At 41.6% G+C, this 15,665-nt stretch overlaps 1 protein-coding gene across 50 annotated transcripts in view; it reads left to right on the top strand.

Annotated features, from left to right (window-relative positions):
* rims2a (regulating synaptic membrane exocytosis 2a) overlaps window positions 1-15,665 on the top strand; it is a 196,227-nt gene that overhangs the window by 165,976 nt on the left and 14,586 nt on the right. For 42 of the 50 annotated variants that reach the window (XM_074683235.1, XM_074683225.1, XM_074683217.1 and 39 more), the window contains one exon: window positions 2,777-3,021. The exons of 6 other annotated variants lie outside the window; for them this stretch is intronic. In XM_074683235.1, coding sequence (XP_074539336.1) covers window positions 2,777-3,021 — 245 coding nt within the window. The remainder of the gene's footprint in view (window positions 1-2,776; window positions 3,022-15,665) is intronic. 2 more of the 50 variants (XM_074683252.1, XM_074683206.1) reach the window with 1 other exon arrangement.

Below are 15,665 nucleotides of genomic sequence, written 5' to 3'. Positions count from 1 at the left end.
GGTCTGGCAAAAGTATACTTTAGAGTTTCTGGGCATCATTATGCAGTCAAAGGCATAAATCCATCGCTAATAATTAAATATCTGTTCATGTACAGATTGATCTGTAATAGAACCCAGCAGCATTATAACTGGCATAAACACAAAGACTGATAATACAGGCTTTAGTGTGATATCCACGTTTTGTTCAACCAAATTTAACATTTTTCACAGTTTACTTCCATCTTCTTTGCTCTCTGTTGTAGACGTTCTTTTGGGACTTGAGTCACAAACTTGTGTCAAAACTCCTGTAACTTTTTAAAAGTGGGAATGTTTAAGCTGACACTGAACCAGTCCAATCAGCAATACTTACAGTAGAGCAGGGGAGGAGGGAGAGGGCTGGAGTGCACATGAGTGAAGTGAGTTAGAGGAGCACATGTAGAGAAGAGAAACTGAAACTTAACTATGGTCACAGATATGAGGTGCTGTAGAGAAAAGTATTTAAAAATGCTTAGTTACCAAGATACATGTAAATAGTTCTTTCTGGAAGAACATATCTCTCTGGAAGTATATATGTTTTTTTCCTCTTCATGACACATTTCTGGACTCATGTGCCTTGTAGTCCAGAAAATATTGTAGATAGTTCCTTTCATACACAAAAGAATGCATCCCAAAATAAAGAGACAGCAAGAATTAAAACAATGAAAATAATAACAAAAAAGAAAACCCTTAAAATATCCTTATAAAATTAATAGAGTGAAATGAATAAAAATATATGGAAAAATGAATACCGGAACTTAAATCTAGCCTAAAATCAACAAAAACTTACACTCAACCATTACATCACTTTTAATAAAAAAAACAGTTTGTAAAGGTAGGGCTCAAGGTAACTTTTAAAAACACAGAGAGAGCTGAGCTGCTTGGACCTCCAGGGACAGAAGGTTAAGTAGACTTCAGTCTTGGGGTTGGGCTGCACAATATATTGTTTCAGTAACTTCATTGCAACATGTGCTTGTTCAATATTCACATCGCAATACAGTATGCTTGTCAAAGAATTGTCGCTAAACATTACTTTACATAGATTCATATCTCTGGCAAAATATTCAAGCCTACAAAAAAGCAAAATACTTGAGGAGGATAAATTTGTGAGCCACTGTGTGTCTGCTCATGTTTGATAAATATCCTCATAATATTATTTGGTCGCAGAGGGAAACTTAAAAGATGGAACCTCTGTGCAGGAGAGCGTTATTAAAAAGTCTGACCTGATGTGAGAACAGTCAGGAGGAGTCAGAAAAAGACAGAGGCAATAAGGTGAGAGTCTGTTATCATTTCAGGGAGAATTCAGCCAGAGTAAAGCAGTAAACTTTAAAAAAAAAAAAATCTCAATATGGTTTTTAAACCCAATATTGTGCAGCCCTAACTAAGAAGGGAGGACAGTCTAGGTCTGCTTCTTTTTGAAAAGTGTTCTGAAGAGAAAAAAAATTGCTGCGACTTGACAACATATAAATAAAAATTGTATTACTGATTGATTGATAAACAACCATAATGTGGTGTTAAGTCAAAAACCTTTCTTCAGAATTCGAATGAAATGTGGTTTTGTGTCTTTGACAGCAGGGAGTGTTTTATTTAGGAAATATCTCAAATTTCTTGAAAAAGAAAAAAAAATCAGTTCCTATTGTGTTAATCGTCAAACTGGTTGAGAGTGTGTTCCTATTTTTCCTCCTCAAACAAGAAAGGCTTGCTTTTGATTTAAGACATTACTCACCTAAAACATCAAGGTGATGAAATATTACCTCTTTGAATCTCTTTACCAGTCTAAGACATGATGATAAATAGTTTTCTTAATTCTCAACACCAGAGCTAAACACACATCTGATGTACAAAAGATGAGAAATTAAAGGAGCTTAAGTGATGCAGTCAGTTTGCAAAATGAATTCATTTCTCCCCCGTTTTCATCCACATGTCTTTCCATTGTCTGTACAAGACAGTAACATGGTGGAGGTCAGGCTCTTTAATTAATGAATGGTGGCTTTAGGGCGCTGCAGTGTAACTCATCCCATTAAGAATACAGTGGCTGTGTTATAGAATGTAATTTGTCTCTGAGAGATAATTTCACCAGCAGAGCTAAAATAAGACCCTAATTTGGAAGCTGGCCTATTTCCTCTCCAGAAGAGGAAGCTGGAGAATAATGCTGAGCACAGACAACTTTTTGTTTTGTGTCCTCTTCTGTGTAAAAATGAGAAATGTGCGGTCGTGACTCAGGCACACAGGGTTCTTACATACGTCTTACTGACCAATGTTTCCCAGCGCAGGAGTGAACATGCAGTCTGAGTTCTACAAATGTCCTGAAACAGGAAAGCAACAACCACTTAATACGCTCAAATCTTTGTGTCTTCATCCACACATGTCAACACAGAAAATATGTAGCTACAGAAGTACTGCTCAACAGAAGCAAAAGAAAGCAGATCAGTGAGTCACAGTGTAGTTTAGGTGTTCAATTTAGAGTTTATTTTCTTTGTGTATGATCCTCACATGTCAAAAACAACAATTCAAACATTTCATCGACAATCGACAAACCAAATCCCCCAAAGTCATCTATACTGTAAGTCATGAACTCCTGTACCTGAACTCTGTCCTTCTCTCCTTTTCACCCCACATCTTCTGTCCTATCCTCCTGCTCCCTCCTCTGTCATCCCTCCTCTACCGTCCTGTCCTGCTCCGATCTATCCTGTCCCATCCTCTTCCCTCATCCTCTCCTATCTGTCTTCGCCTGCCCCGTGTCAATGGTGGTGGCTGACAGTGACTTTGCATCCAAAATGAAAAACAGGCAAATGGGCTCGTCAGGAGGGATCAACATGACCAAGAGCACAAGCATCAGCGGCGACATGTGTAACCTGGAGAAGACAGACGGGAGCCAGTCGGACACAGGGGTCGGCACGGTAGGCACTGACGATAAGAAGAGGCGCTCCAGCATTGGTGCCAAAATGCAGGCCATGGTTGGCATGTCACGCAAGAGCCGGAGCACCTCGCAGCTCAGCCAAACAGGTAGGGCACCCAGGCTGCTCTTTGACTGTGAACTGTGTGTAAACCGTTTGTGCATCTGTGTCTTGGTCACCTCTGTGTTAAATGTTGAGCTCTAACGACGCTAACCTCTCCTCCAGCTGTTCCCTGCTCTCACTTTTCCTCTTGAAGGACTTTGGACTCCAGACAGTGACCTCTAAATAAAGTTTAAGCATCTCTTCTTTTTTCCAGGTCATGATTCTCTGGATGATTCTGTTCTCCCCCTTCCAAGCTTTGTGTTTGTCTTTGTTGATTTCACTGCTTCTGTTGTGTTTTCCTGCTTTATGATGCTTTTGTAATCTTTTCCTGTCTCATCTTTGGAAATGGGCTAACAGCTGTGACAGCTCAGCACTTCAGCAGCAAGTTCCAGATCATGTTTTGCCTTTTTGCCCAAGCTTTCGTGCTCTCTTGACCTCACACTGTGGCTGCTTTGTTTGCCTTCCTGAGTGCATGTGAGAGTGTGTGCACATGCAGTTGTGAAAGGAGTGTTTTGTTGATGTTTTTGTGAAAGAACTGAGGAGGACATCGGGGGTTAGCTATTCTGAGCTCTTGTAGTGATTTCTCTTTGAGTCAGTAAGTATCTCAGATGTGTTAATCTGACACAGTGGGTGTGGAAACAGTTCAGCTTGTGGCATTTGTTGATGTCTCAGGTGACAAACAGTCTTATTTGTTCATGCAAAGATCTGTATGTTAGTCCACAGCCTCACCTCTGCAGCAATTTCGAATGTGAAATCTTCAATAATCACTTCTCAGCTGCACTTTCTGTCCAGATCTGGTAGATTGCATGGTGGAAGGACAGAGAGCCTGGCTGTATGGTTGCTCTGGGAGTAGGAGGGCGGTGTGAGGTGAAGTGCACGTGGCACTTTGTTCCCCACTGCTTTTCTTTTGACACGTGTGCTGCTGCCATGCAGATCCTGGCTACAGGTTTCAGATTTCAGACAAAAACCATGAAAGCTTTTGTTCACATGTTTTCAGATAAACTGATTTGAGTAGTTTAGGGCTAAAAAAGAAACATGATTTCACATGTGCACACGCTTTCTTCATGCAGACGCAGCACTCACCAGGCAGTCTGAATCTCCCACAGCTATTAATATTTCACTCCTTGCTTCTAAAGCGCGTCAGATGGAGTTTGTTTGAGCATACATACATACATCTGCCGTTAAATATTTGAGATCTGTGTTTGGTTAAGCTTAAGAAGAAATCTTGCCAGGCTGTCTTCTGCCCTACTTTGTGAGAGTTATACTGGAAGGCCCATCACCCGTCTGCAGAGTGCATTCAAAAGGTGATCGACAGTTTGTTTGTGCACTTTAAGGCATCATAAGAGGGGGATGGGGGGGTTTAACCATGCAGCACAAATCTGGCTTTGCAAACAAAGGTTAGTCAGGTGGAATGGATTTGCTCCCAGGTGGCCATCAGGAGTAATGTGCGCACAGTTTGCAGGTCAAGGCTTCGGGACCTGCTAATGTCCTCCTCATGTTTCCCTGTGGAAGGTTTGTGAAAGCTCAGGGAAACTCGATCTTTCAGTAAATGTTTCATAAAAGTGAATATTTAGTCATTTTATTATTTTGCTAACTATAGTTGAAGGCCTGTAAAGTGATGTCCTTCATATGCATTCAGCAAAGGCTTCAGCAGGTGTCAGCCTTTGTTCAAAATCTCACACTGAGCAGCAGAAAGAGACAAGACTTTTTATTAGCCGGGGATGAAAAACTCAGTGAGAATGATTCACGAGAAGCAGAACTAATAAAACTCACAAATATTTGTGGTTGCTGGAAAAGACAGAAAGTTATGATGACCTTGTGCTCATTTATGGGCTTGAATGTTCTTACCCGGGTGATCACAGGAAAGCTGAAACTTCAGATTGATTTATTATACTTAATTGTTCCACCCCCACCCCCTCTCCAGTCAGCAGTCCTGTGCTCCCTGGTACATTCAGTTTTAGGCTCAGTGGAGAGCTGCTTTGCCCACCGTACTCCCACCCCCACAGAGGGCTGCAGCCCAGCCTGAGTCAGCTGAAAACACAGCATTACGCTCTGATCCTGCAAACTTATTGAAAACCCACCCCTGTACATTCATCTTTTTCATATTCCTGGCTAATAGGTTGTTTCTCAATAGGCAGGTTTGTGGTTCAATTCCAGCTCCAGAATGCTGTATCCTTGTGCAAAGACACCGAAAGGTTCCTGGTGGCACAGTTAGAAGTGTGTGGATGGGGTTATTCAGCTCTCATAAGCCCTGTTTCCACTAAGCGGTTCAGTTTGGTTCGTCTCGGCACAGCACGCATTTTATGGTGTTTCCACTGACTTATCCTGGGACAGATCCCCAAATAACCAAGACGAGCTGTGCCACTTTTTTTGCACCCTTCTGTAGGGGTGCCAGACTAATCCGATCCAATCTCGGAAAGTGGAGCTACAACACTGCAGACCATTGACTGGTTGAAAAAATCGTCACTTACAGCGCGACAGCACACACAGTCTTCTCTGAAACAAAGCTTGATCGCACTTTGTATCAAAGAGCTTCATGTCAATCACAAAGAGGATGAAATGCTGGATGTCTTCCATCATGACTCTTTGTTTTCTGTGTCGTGTTTTTGTTCTTCGTTGGATTTATTAGCGGGTTAAACTGTGTTGTGTTGCTATGGCGTCACGCTATCAAGTAACTGATGCGGCTGTTGGCATCCAGCTTACTCTCCGCCTACCAAGAGGGTGCACGGTTGGCTGTGGAAACACAAACAGGACCAGGCCCGTACCAAACTGTACTGATCTAAACTGGACTCCTTGGTGGTAACGGGGCTAACTTGTAGCCGTTTTTAAAAGATAAAATTATCCTTTTTACAGTTAGCATTCTGCAGACCATCACAAATGTGCACAGGGGCAGCTGTGGCTCAGTATTAGTCGGTCGTCTCTCAGCTGAAAGGTTGAGAACGTGAACTGAACCCCAAACTGCCCCCACTGTTGGTTAGTGGTTATAATGTGTATGAATGAGATTAGCTACTGATGCTGTGACATCAGTGTGTGAGTAATGTGTGAAAAAATATTGATACAGCAATATATCACAATACTTTGACCTGCAATGAAATATCAATATTTTTGATAAAATAAAAATTCATATTTCAGGTGAGTTGGAAGTACAATACGTCATCTGCACCTACACTGCGGTAGATGGCGCCGAAGAGCTACCCCACTGTATGTTGCCCATAAACTGTATCACAAATATAATCTCAAAGTATATTCAAAATATTTTATTCTTAAACTTGATGATGTGGGTTTTGATGCTGTAAATTTCAATCTTTTATCTCTATTCTTGGGTCAGTTAATTTAATTTAAATTAATTTTTACAGTGTGGTAGACTGATAAAATAATAATCATAGTCATGTTTTATGCAATATTAGATTTTTTATGAGTAACATTGGTTTCACCAAGTGACATTTATCAGTTTCACCAACTGACCACGACCTTCAACCAATAATTTCTTTGCAATATTAGTTTAATGTCACAGTAGTTTCAATGACAAACTTGATGCACTTTATGTTTTCAAGTTAAGTGTTTGTGTGAAACACTGCATCTGACTTTCATTATTTCAAACACAATAAAATAGAAAAGCTGTCGATCAAATTGTTAAACTGTGTATAATATGGCTATATATATCACAATATTGTGATATCGTGATGTTGTATCCTGATGCATATCATATCATGAGGTTCTTGCCAATACTCACCCCTAGTGGATGGCTAACTGTGACTGGGAGTGTGAAGCTCTTTGAGTGGTCAGAACAGCTGGAAAAGCGCTGTAAAAGTACCAGTCCCTGCACCATCAGTGAATAAACGTGGTATGAAAAGATTAATGTGACCTGAATTGTAAAAGTGCTTTGAGAAGGCATAGGCCAAGAAGAAGCTCTGCAGCTAATTTATTATTTTACCACAAATTAAGATCTGAACAGAATCCTGTTTTAGTATTAAGTATCAAATTGCACACACTTTCTTTTGACTGCGTTCACACTGCAGGCCTTTATGCTCAATTCCAATTTATTGCTCCAATCTGATTATTTGGTAAACGATTAAAATTATATTTTTAAATGTGGCCTTTCTGCAGACTATCATGTGAACAGCTCACACTCCTGAAGTGACTCACATGCTCAGCTGAACTTTAATGACGTCACACACAGAACAGTGTCTTACGGGCGCAAACACAGCAGCAGCTGTAGTTTGAATAACAACCATTTTTTAATTCATATTTTTGAAAAAAGATCAGTAACAATAAGACCCTTCAAATTTGGCTTGGGTCTAAAACCTCTCTGACCCTGTTTTTTTTTTTTTTTTGAAAGTGACTCCCTCCTCAGTTTTTGTTTGCAGTGCAGAACTGTGATGTGTGCCACTTGGAAAAAAAAAAAACAGACATTTATCTGATTCAACTCCACTTTTTAAAAAGCGACCTGAATTTGATCTGAACACATCAGATTCAGCAAGACTTGTGCTGTTCACACTGTCAGAAACAAAGCAGATATGGGTCACATTTGAGTGGATAAATCAGATTCAGGTCACTTTTAACTGCAGTGTGAACATGGCCCATGTGCCCCTTATTCTCATCATAAGCCATTTTCTGTTGTTAATTAAAAAGCTGTTAGTGCATTAAAGCTTAACATATTAATGGTTAGTTTTTACTTTTGGCATCCTGCAGACTGACACTGACATGGTGCATCACTTAAGAGCTGTAAATACATAAAATGCATCTTACTATGATTCTTTCCACTGATAAGCTTCTTATATACAACATTGTTTATGAACTGCCTGAGTTTGTAACAGTTTCATTTATCTTGAAATTTTGAGACAAAAGATGTTTTTGTGTGACGATTGAGCCTTTAGGTTTATCTCCTGCTTGCAAAGGCACCGTGCTCAATTCCTGCATGAGGAGCGTTCAGGATCGTTGTTGTAGCTGCAGTTATGTCTGTATCTAAATCCAGCCCAGTTTGCATTCTGATGTAAACATCCAGCATGTTTCTGAGTAACAGCCATTACCACCTTCTCACACATGTCCTTCCCTTTCTTTATGTACTGTAGAGGAAGAATATGAGAGCTTATCCTCCTTTTCACCACCGCAGATTTATTAATCAGTATTTTTTTTACCATCTTTATAGCTCAGCCAGCATTCTACCTAATAATCCATCTCTGTAATTGTACCACATAATGGCCTCCCTCCAAGAGTCCTGCCTGTGTCCCAGAAACATAATCAACCCAGAGCTTTACAACGCAGCAACCACATGCTAAATAAGGTGGTGAAGATGAACAGTGCAGGAAATACAGGAAATTGGACCTTAATAGGCAGAAGCAGGCGAGGCAGCCTGCAGTGATAAAGAAATAAGAAAAAGATGGACCCAGTGGGGGGGATTCTGCTCTAACACATTGTCAGTAAAATGTAGTTTCTTTTCTTCTCTGGGTTCAGTCTCGGTTACACCAGCACAAGTCTTTTTCTTCTTCTGTCCTACTTTTATCTGCCTGACCCTGAAGAAATTCAGTATTTGGAGCAGGTGTGACGAACGTAAGGTTTAAAATGTAAGAGAAGAACTTGAAACAACCCACGCTGTTGGATTGCTCTTGAAATAATTTGAAACTCTTGGTTTTATTGTTTTAAGTTGTTCTTTTAGGTAAGGACCTGACTGGATGTCACTCGGTTTGATTAACGACCCAACAGCTCCCTATTAAAGAGCTTTCAGCAAAAACAGTGAACTGTAAGGACATTTTATATTTGAAACTATGAAAGCACTCAGAGAGCGCAGACCTCCACTAAGCATATTGGTGGAGGAAGTTAGTCCGACTTTAATGTTATACTCCCTTTCAGCAGACTGTCTGCTACAATTTGGTGTTAGTTGCAGGTTTGTATGATAATTTGTTACCTAACAGTGTTGAAAATGTTGATGACCCAGTACATATTTCATATTCTGGATCCAGTGGCGATTGCTCTAAGACAACAATGAAAGCTCAGCTTCCCCTAAAATGTCCCCCAAAAAAGTGGTGATATGTTCCGCTGTGTGTACATTTCATTGACTAAATATGAGCTAGCATTCCTTCATCTTTTTTTCAGAATCAGCTACCTATTACAGGTAGCTGGCTCAACCTCCTTCTCATTTGTCCCTGCAGCGTCTCAGCCCTTTAACACAGTTGGACGCTGAGCGTCTTCTGACTTCAGCGGGGAAGCTTGGAGTGGGTTGCTCCACTGTGGAAACTGGACGGTCATTGGATAAACGCTGGGCTTTGTCCCGCCCATCAGACGCTCAGCGTCTCTGGGGGTCTATGAGGCAGTGGGCTGGCCTGGACGCTGGGCTTCTGCATGATGATTGGATGATCTGTCTGAGGCCAAATCCCTTTTTGATTGGTAGTGAAATGAGCCAGTCAGTGATCCTGAAGTATAACCCTCCACCGGAGTACCTTCTGTAGAGAGGAGCTTCTCCTGTTTAAAGCGGCTCAAGTCTTATACCCGTAACACAATGGGCCAAGGCCGTTTAAGCAGTCAAGCTCTGCTGGCCATTGAGGCAACACTGGTAAAATCCCTCGAAAAAAACACCTGGTTGGTACGACAGGGTCACAGATCATTGTCATGAAAAGGAATGAAGGGTAGAATTTAGGTTTAATTAAATATGATGTTGGCCGGAAAAAAAATGAGCTACCTCTCCTTGACTGACCAGCAGCTACCACTGCCCGGATCTTAGTATTCAGAATATTGGCAGGATCTGGATCGTACTTTTACATTCGTCAGAAATTATGGTGACCTTGTCTTGTATTGTTTTGCAAAGCAATCTGACCATTTATGGTGGAGTTATATACACATATGGTGAAAACAGCCCTATCTCACAATGATAAAGAATCCTTTAAAAAAGTCCTGGATGAAGACGGTGATCCGGATCACCTTCAAAATTTAATCACTTCCTATTTATCCCATTTCAGAAATTTCCTGAAATTTCATCAAGATCCGTTCGTTACTTTTTGAGTTATGTTGTTCACAGACTAACTCTCCCAAAAACATATCCTCTTTGGGGGTGGTAATCAAATTATTGACCACTTTGTACAAGCTTGTTCTGTGTGTTATAAGTTGAAATAATGCAGTTACCTGTGGATGAACAAGGGTCTAAATAAATAGTCTTTATACCGAAAAAAAAAAGACAAATGTATGTGGAGCAGAGAAAATGCATCCATTGCCTGATTCCTTATCTTACTCCCCTCTCGGTTGCTCGGGATACTGATGTAGTTTTGGACCTCCACAGTCCTCAGATGGACTGTTTTCTGTGTGGTAAAATAGCTGAACTTTGAGCTTTCAGTCAGAGTCATTTATCTTCTGAGTTACGTTGGGTGCCTATCTCAGCAGCTCCTCCACTATCTGAAGCTCCTAATTAATCTCCTCGGGGGCTCGGGCCGACATGCCGCTCTCAGGATGATGCGTTAAAGGAACACAGCAGCACAGGTACGACTGAGGCCGAGGGACCCGGGTTCACTCCTGTTTTCCCCTCCTCCCTGTCCTCATTTTTCTCTCATTCACTCTATAATAACATTTGTGTCTCACTATCATTAGATCTGGTCTCTGTTTTTCTCCTCTTCTCTCGTCTCACCATTTCCCCACCAGCTCTATTGCTTCCTGCCTCTCCCTGTCTGTCAGCTTCTCTTCTCATCACTATTAAATTTATTCTCCAGCGGACTCTTGGCTGTTAATCAGTCTAAACTTCCAGATAAGCGATGTCTGCAGGACCCTAAACAAGTGTGGCTACACTGCTGAAGCAGCGAGGCTTTTAAAGTTGTCTATGAATAGATTGCCTGCAACTTTCCAGAAATGGCACAATAGTCAGCAGTTAGAGCAGTAACCCACATGCACTCTGATAAACAGAACATGCTTGTGTAATAAACGGTTATGTTCATTAAATTGTCTCCTTAGTAATCCTCTATCCTTCCTCTGTTAATTCTTTTCTTAGCAGACATTAGCGCTACTTAGTGCAACCTCTCAAGGTTGCCAAGGCTGCGACGTGCTGCTTTGTAGCATCTGTAGAAAGCCTTCCAGCTGCTGTGAGACAAAGAGATTGGCCTTCACATGAACACATCCTGAGAAGAAATGACTTCATGCTGTCTCTACTTGCAGACAGTGAACTCTAAATGAACTTTAGATTAACCAGAGCTCTTGTTTTGGTTCCCTTTCTTGGTTGTGAGAGTTATGCATAAGCATGAATATGCTGTTTCATTTTAACTCATCAAATATGAACAGTACAGTACAGTACAACAGGATGTTGTGAGAGACAGCTGGATACTTCATTTGAAAGACTTCAGATTTTTTTCATATCAAAGAGGAGAGGATTTGTTAGAAAACTCCTTATGAGCTCTGTTTGTAATCCTGATCTGTGAAAAATAAAACTTTCATACGTTCATGCAAGATATAGCAGTCTTTCGTCCAGCTCTTATCAGCTGACAGGCTGAGGTTTCTAATCATTGTTTCCAATCCTGCTCAACCAATCACAGCTCTGTGTAACAATAAGGTGGTTTATTGAACTACATCTCACTCTCAATTATCCCTGCTACACCTGTGCTGCTCACACTCAGCTGCTGCCTCTGTGGGTTAAGTCTGTATGATTGAAAAATATTCCAATTAATGAAAAGATTCATAGTTAGTTAATCTAATTAATGACATTTTAATCTCATATCTGCTTAAGGTCCCCAAATAAAGAATTTGAATTCTAGGACATTACAAAATTGTAGTGCCTGACAAATTAAATGAAAACACGAAGAAGATAAGATTCGTAAATCCACATTTTTCCAATGTGAAAATGTCAGTGTTCGCTGCCATTAACATCTATAGACGTCAATTTGATTGTAACCTTTTACTCAGTCTATAGAAGTAAATGATGTTTTTCTACGGGAGGAGGCGGGGTCTGGGGGAGCTTGTCAATCAAAATCCTGCTTGTGAACTACTGTGGGTGAGAGCGGTGTGCTCTTTGGACGAGAGCTCAGCATGGATATGTGGAGATGTGAGATGACAGAGGCAAAGCGAGACGCTGCGAGTCAGAGAAGTTCAGGCAACTCACACTCCAACTGAGGATCTGTCCTAGTAGTTCAGAGAGAAAGAGCAGAGCGATCGTGAAAAAAGACAGCAGAGATCATGGAGAGGATTAAAGGATGGAACGCTCGAGATGAACGCGATCAAAAAAAGTATATTTTGTCTGTTTCTTTTGGATCAAAAACAGGAAGAGAGACATAAAAGAAGAGGGTCCACTCTTCTTAGGTAGTTTTGGTGTTTACTTAGTAATCGAAAATAATATTATTTGGGTCTTGAAAGATTGTTCAAGTTGCTCTGATAATGGCTGGCAGCTAATGAGTTAACCATGCATTAAAGGTCCCATATTCTGCTCCTTTTCTGCAATTTAATATGCATCATTGATGTCTTCATGAAATGGTAGTAACATGTTTTGGTCCAAAAAGACAATAAATCAAGCACAGCAGCATTGTTTCCAGCCCCTCTGTTCAGAACGCTCTGATTTAGTGGGCGTGACCTTCATATGTAAATGAGCCACCGCTGATAACGCCACGCTCTTCCACGTCACTGAGAGCAGCGCCACGAGCTCCAAATGCACAATGTTTAGAAAACAGCACAGCTTGTTTACCATAACATTACAGGCTAAAACAACAGGCTAACTGCAGCTAAAGTTAGCATCCTGAAGCTAACACAGAGACATGGGGGACACTGAGGCAAAGCTCTTACATCTGCATTTAAAATACTCACATTTCCAGGGTCCAAGATGTGTTAGCGGATGGTTGGAAAAGCAGTCGGCTGTGAAGTGACTAGCACACACATGCACAGTTTCACTGAGTGTAGCTGGCACATTTCCTTGATAAATGAACTCTAGCCACTTACTCTTGTATTCTTCCAAGATGGGAAGCTTGCGCATGGAACTATGTGGCTGTTTACAGCCAAAAACAGAGCAGTGATGGCTCTTCAACTTTGGCATTCTGGGGAGGGGAGTGAGCGGGGAGGGGGGTTCAGGGGAATCTGCTCCGGTGGACCAATCAGGTCAGACTTGCTCCTGATTGGTCCAAAAGGGAATCACTGACGTCAGCAAATTCCCAAAATCCAAACAGCTCATTTTAGGTCAGGATTTTACTTTCACAAACACCACTAAGTACAGGTTTAGTCATTAAATATCACATTTTGTGGGCTGGGAGGAAAGCCAAAGACCTACAAATTTCACTAAAAGACTAAATAAAGTGATTTTCGCATAATATGGGACCTTTGATTTATATAACCCATTAATTTGAGGTGGAGTTAATCTAATTAACGCGTTAAAGTGACAGCCCTTGTATTTACCCATTTAGAGGGATTTTGCTGTGCACTCCACTGAAGGCCAAAGCAGGCTGCTTGGCTAACCCAGGGAGCACTCTGAACAGCAAAGCCCATGACACCAGCTATAACTGTCGGCAATAAATGGTTCAAACCTGTGATAAGTGTAAACCTGACTGAACCTCTCCATTCTCCAACAAACCCACTCACAACTTTTTCTGAGTGGTTCTCTGATTGCGTTGATTGCAGCAGCCTCAGCTATGGTTAAGTTCAGATTCCTGGAGGCTTCTGGCCGAGATTTCCTCTCACCTATGAGACCTATGCTTACTTCAGATAACGATGGGGTGTACCAGCTGTAATTACGGCCACGTTGTACAGACAGTGAGGTTAAGGTCTTCTCTTGCAGGGTAAGTGCAGTTAGGCAACAGCTACCTTGGGTCATTGGTGGTTAGCAGCTGTATAAAGCCGCTCTGTTCTTCAACAAGGGCTGTGTCTTTGGATTATGGCAGACCACTGCTTAGGTAATACTGTCCCACTTCTTACTGTCTATTCATAACACACATCACGGGTAAAAGATTAAAACTTGGGTTGTTTCGGTGCAGAAGGCTTCACAGTCTGAGTTTCAGCACACAGCTTTTTCTGTTGCTGGTCTCAGCTCTGGCACAGCAGGGGACTCAAACTCAAATGACCAGGTTGACATAAAGAGGCCCACTTCAGGTGTTTCATAATAAAAAAAAAAGGAAAAGAAAAGTTCAACTGCTCAAAAAACCTTTCTTCTTAACTCTTCTCCTCAGACAGCTGGGCCATCGTAGCTCTGAAGGAGGTGTGTGGTTGAAGATGAACATCACTGAGTCTGGACCTGTTCTTTGATTTACTTCCTTCTTGCTCTCTGGAAAACATTTTGTAGCATTGACAGCTCTTTCTTTAGACGTGCAGCTTGTGGTATCTGCTCATCCCCCTGGTACTTAGCAAACTGCTCCTCATGTTTAGTTGAATGATACCACGTGAGGTTATACTCCTTAAGAACAGCAACTTTCCCTTTGCATTTGAGACAGGTGTGATTCCCACTATAGCCCACAGGAATAATCATTCTCACACTTCTACTGATACACTCTGTGCCTGACATCAACCTTTCTTTTGGCCTTTGAAAGAGACATCTTGATTAAATAATATTTTGAGGACGTTGGTAGAGTTACAAATGTTTATTTATTGCTGCATTCAGTGGCGGCTGCTGGTCAGTTGAGGAGGGGAAGCTCATTTTTTTCCGGGCTTCATCATTAATTTGTTTATTTATTTAAATGTAAATTCTTCCCTCCGTTTCTTTTCAAGAAAATGACCCTGTTGTACCAGCCAGGTGTTTTTTCCAGGGATTTTACCAGTTTTCTCTCAATGGTCAGCAGAGCTAGACTGCATAAACGGCCCAGTGTGTCCGCGGTGTGTTGCGGGTGCAAGACTGGAGCCGCTTTAAGGAGGAGAAGCTCCTCTCTACAGAAGATGCTCCACTGGAGGGTTATACTTCTCGCTGACTGGCTCATTTCACTGTCAATCAAAAAGGGATTTGGCCTCAGACAGATCATCCAGTCATCATGCAGAAGCCCACCGTCCAGGCCAGCCCACTGCCTCACAGACCCCCAGAGATGCTCAGCGTCTGATGGGCGGGACAAAGCCCAGCGTTTATCCAATAACCATCCAGTTTCCACAGTGGAACAACCCACTCTACACCTCTCTGCTGAAGCCAAAAGACGCTCAGCGTCCGACTGTGTTAAAGCGCTGAGACGCTGTGGGGATGAATGAGAAGGAGGTGGAGCCAGTTACCTGTGATAGGTAGCTGACTCTGAACAAAAGATGAAGGAATTCTAGCGCATATTTTGTCAATGAAATGTTCACACAGCAGTACATATCACCACTTTTTTGGGGACATTTTAGGGGAAGCTGAGCTTCCCTTGCAGTCTTAGAGCAATCCCCACTGCTGCATTCAGTGTCAGTTCAGATATTTAAGCCCTGATCCCAACAGCAGACTGTGCATCAGTTGGGGAAAACAATCCTTTTCTCTCATCTGCAATAATGAAAATACACTAATTCTAAATTCTGATGGTACCAAGAATAAGCTGCAGTATCCTTCACTGGGTCATTACTGACATTTGAAAAAGAGTTAGACGTCAAAACACTGAAATAAGTTGGATCAGAATTTTGTTTGTGAACTAGTATCAACTCAGCCAATAATCCCACTGACAGAACCCACAGTTAACATTTACTTCCTGGTTGGATCGCCTGGTAGGAGACAGTATCACAGTTAGTATAGGTATAATGAATGTCTCATATTCACAGTGT

The sequence above is a fragment of the Halichoeres trimaculatus genome, unplaced genomic scaffold, assembly GCF_033239565.1.
Source record: "Halichoeres trimaculatus isolate MK-OKI-2021-1 unplaced genomic scaffold, fHalTri1.1 fHalTri1_scaffold_12, whole genome shotgun sequence".
In the NCBI taxonomy this organism is placed as follows: Eukaryota; Metazoa; Chordata; class Actinopteri; order Labriformes; family Labridae; genus Halichoeres; species Halichoeres trimaculatus.
This window is presented reverse-complemented; position numbering and strand designations above follow the sequence as displayed.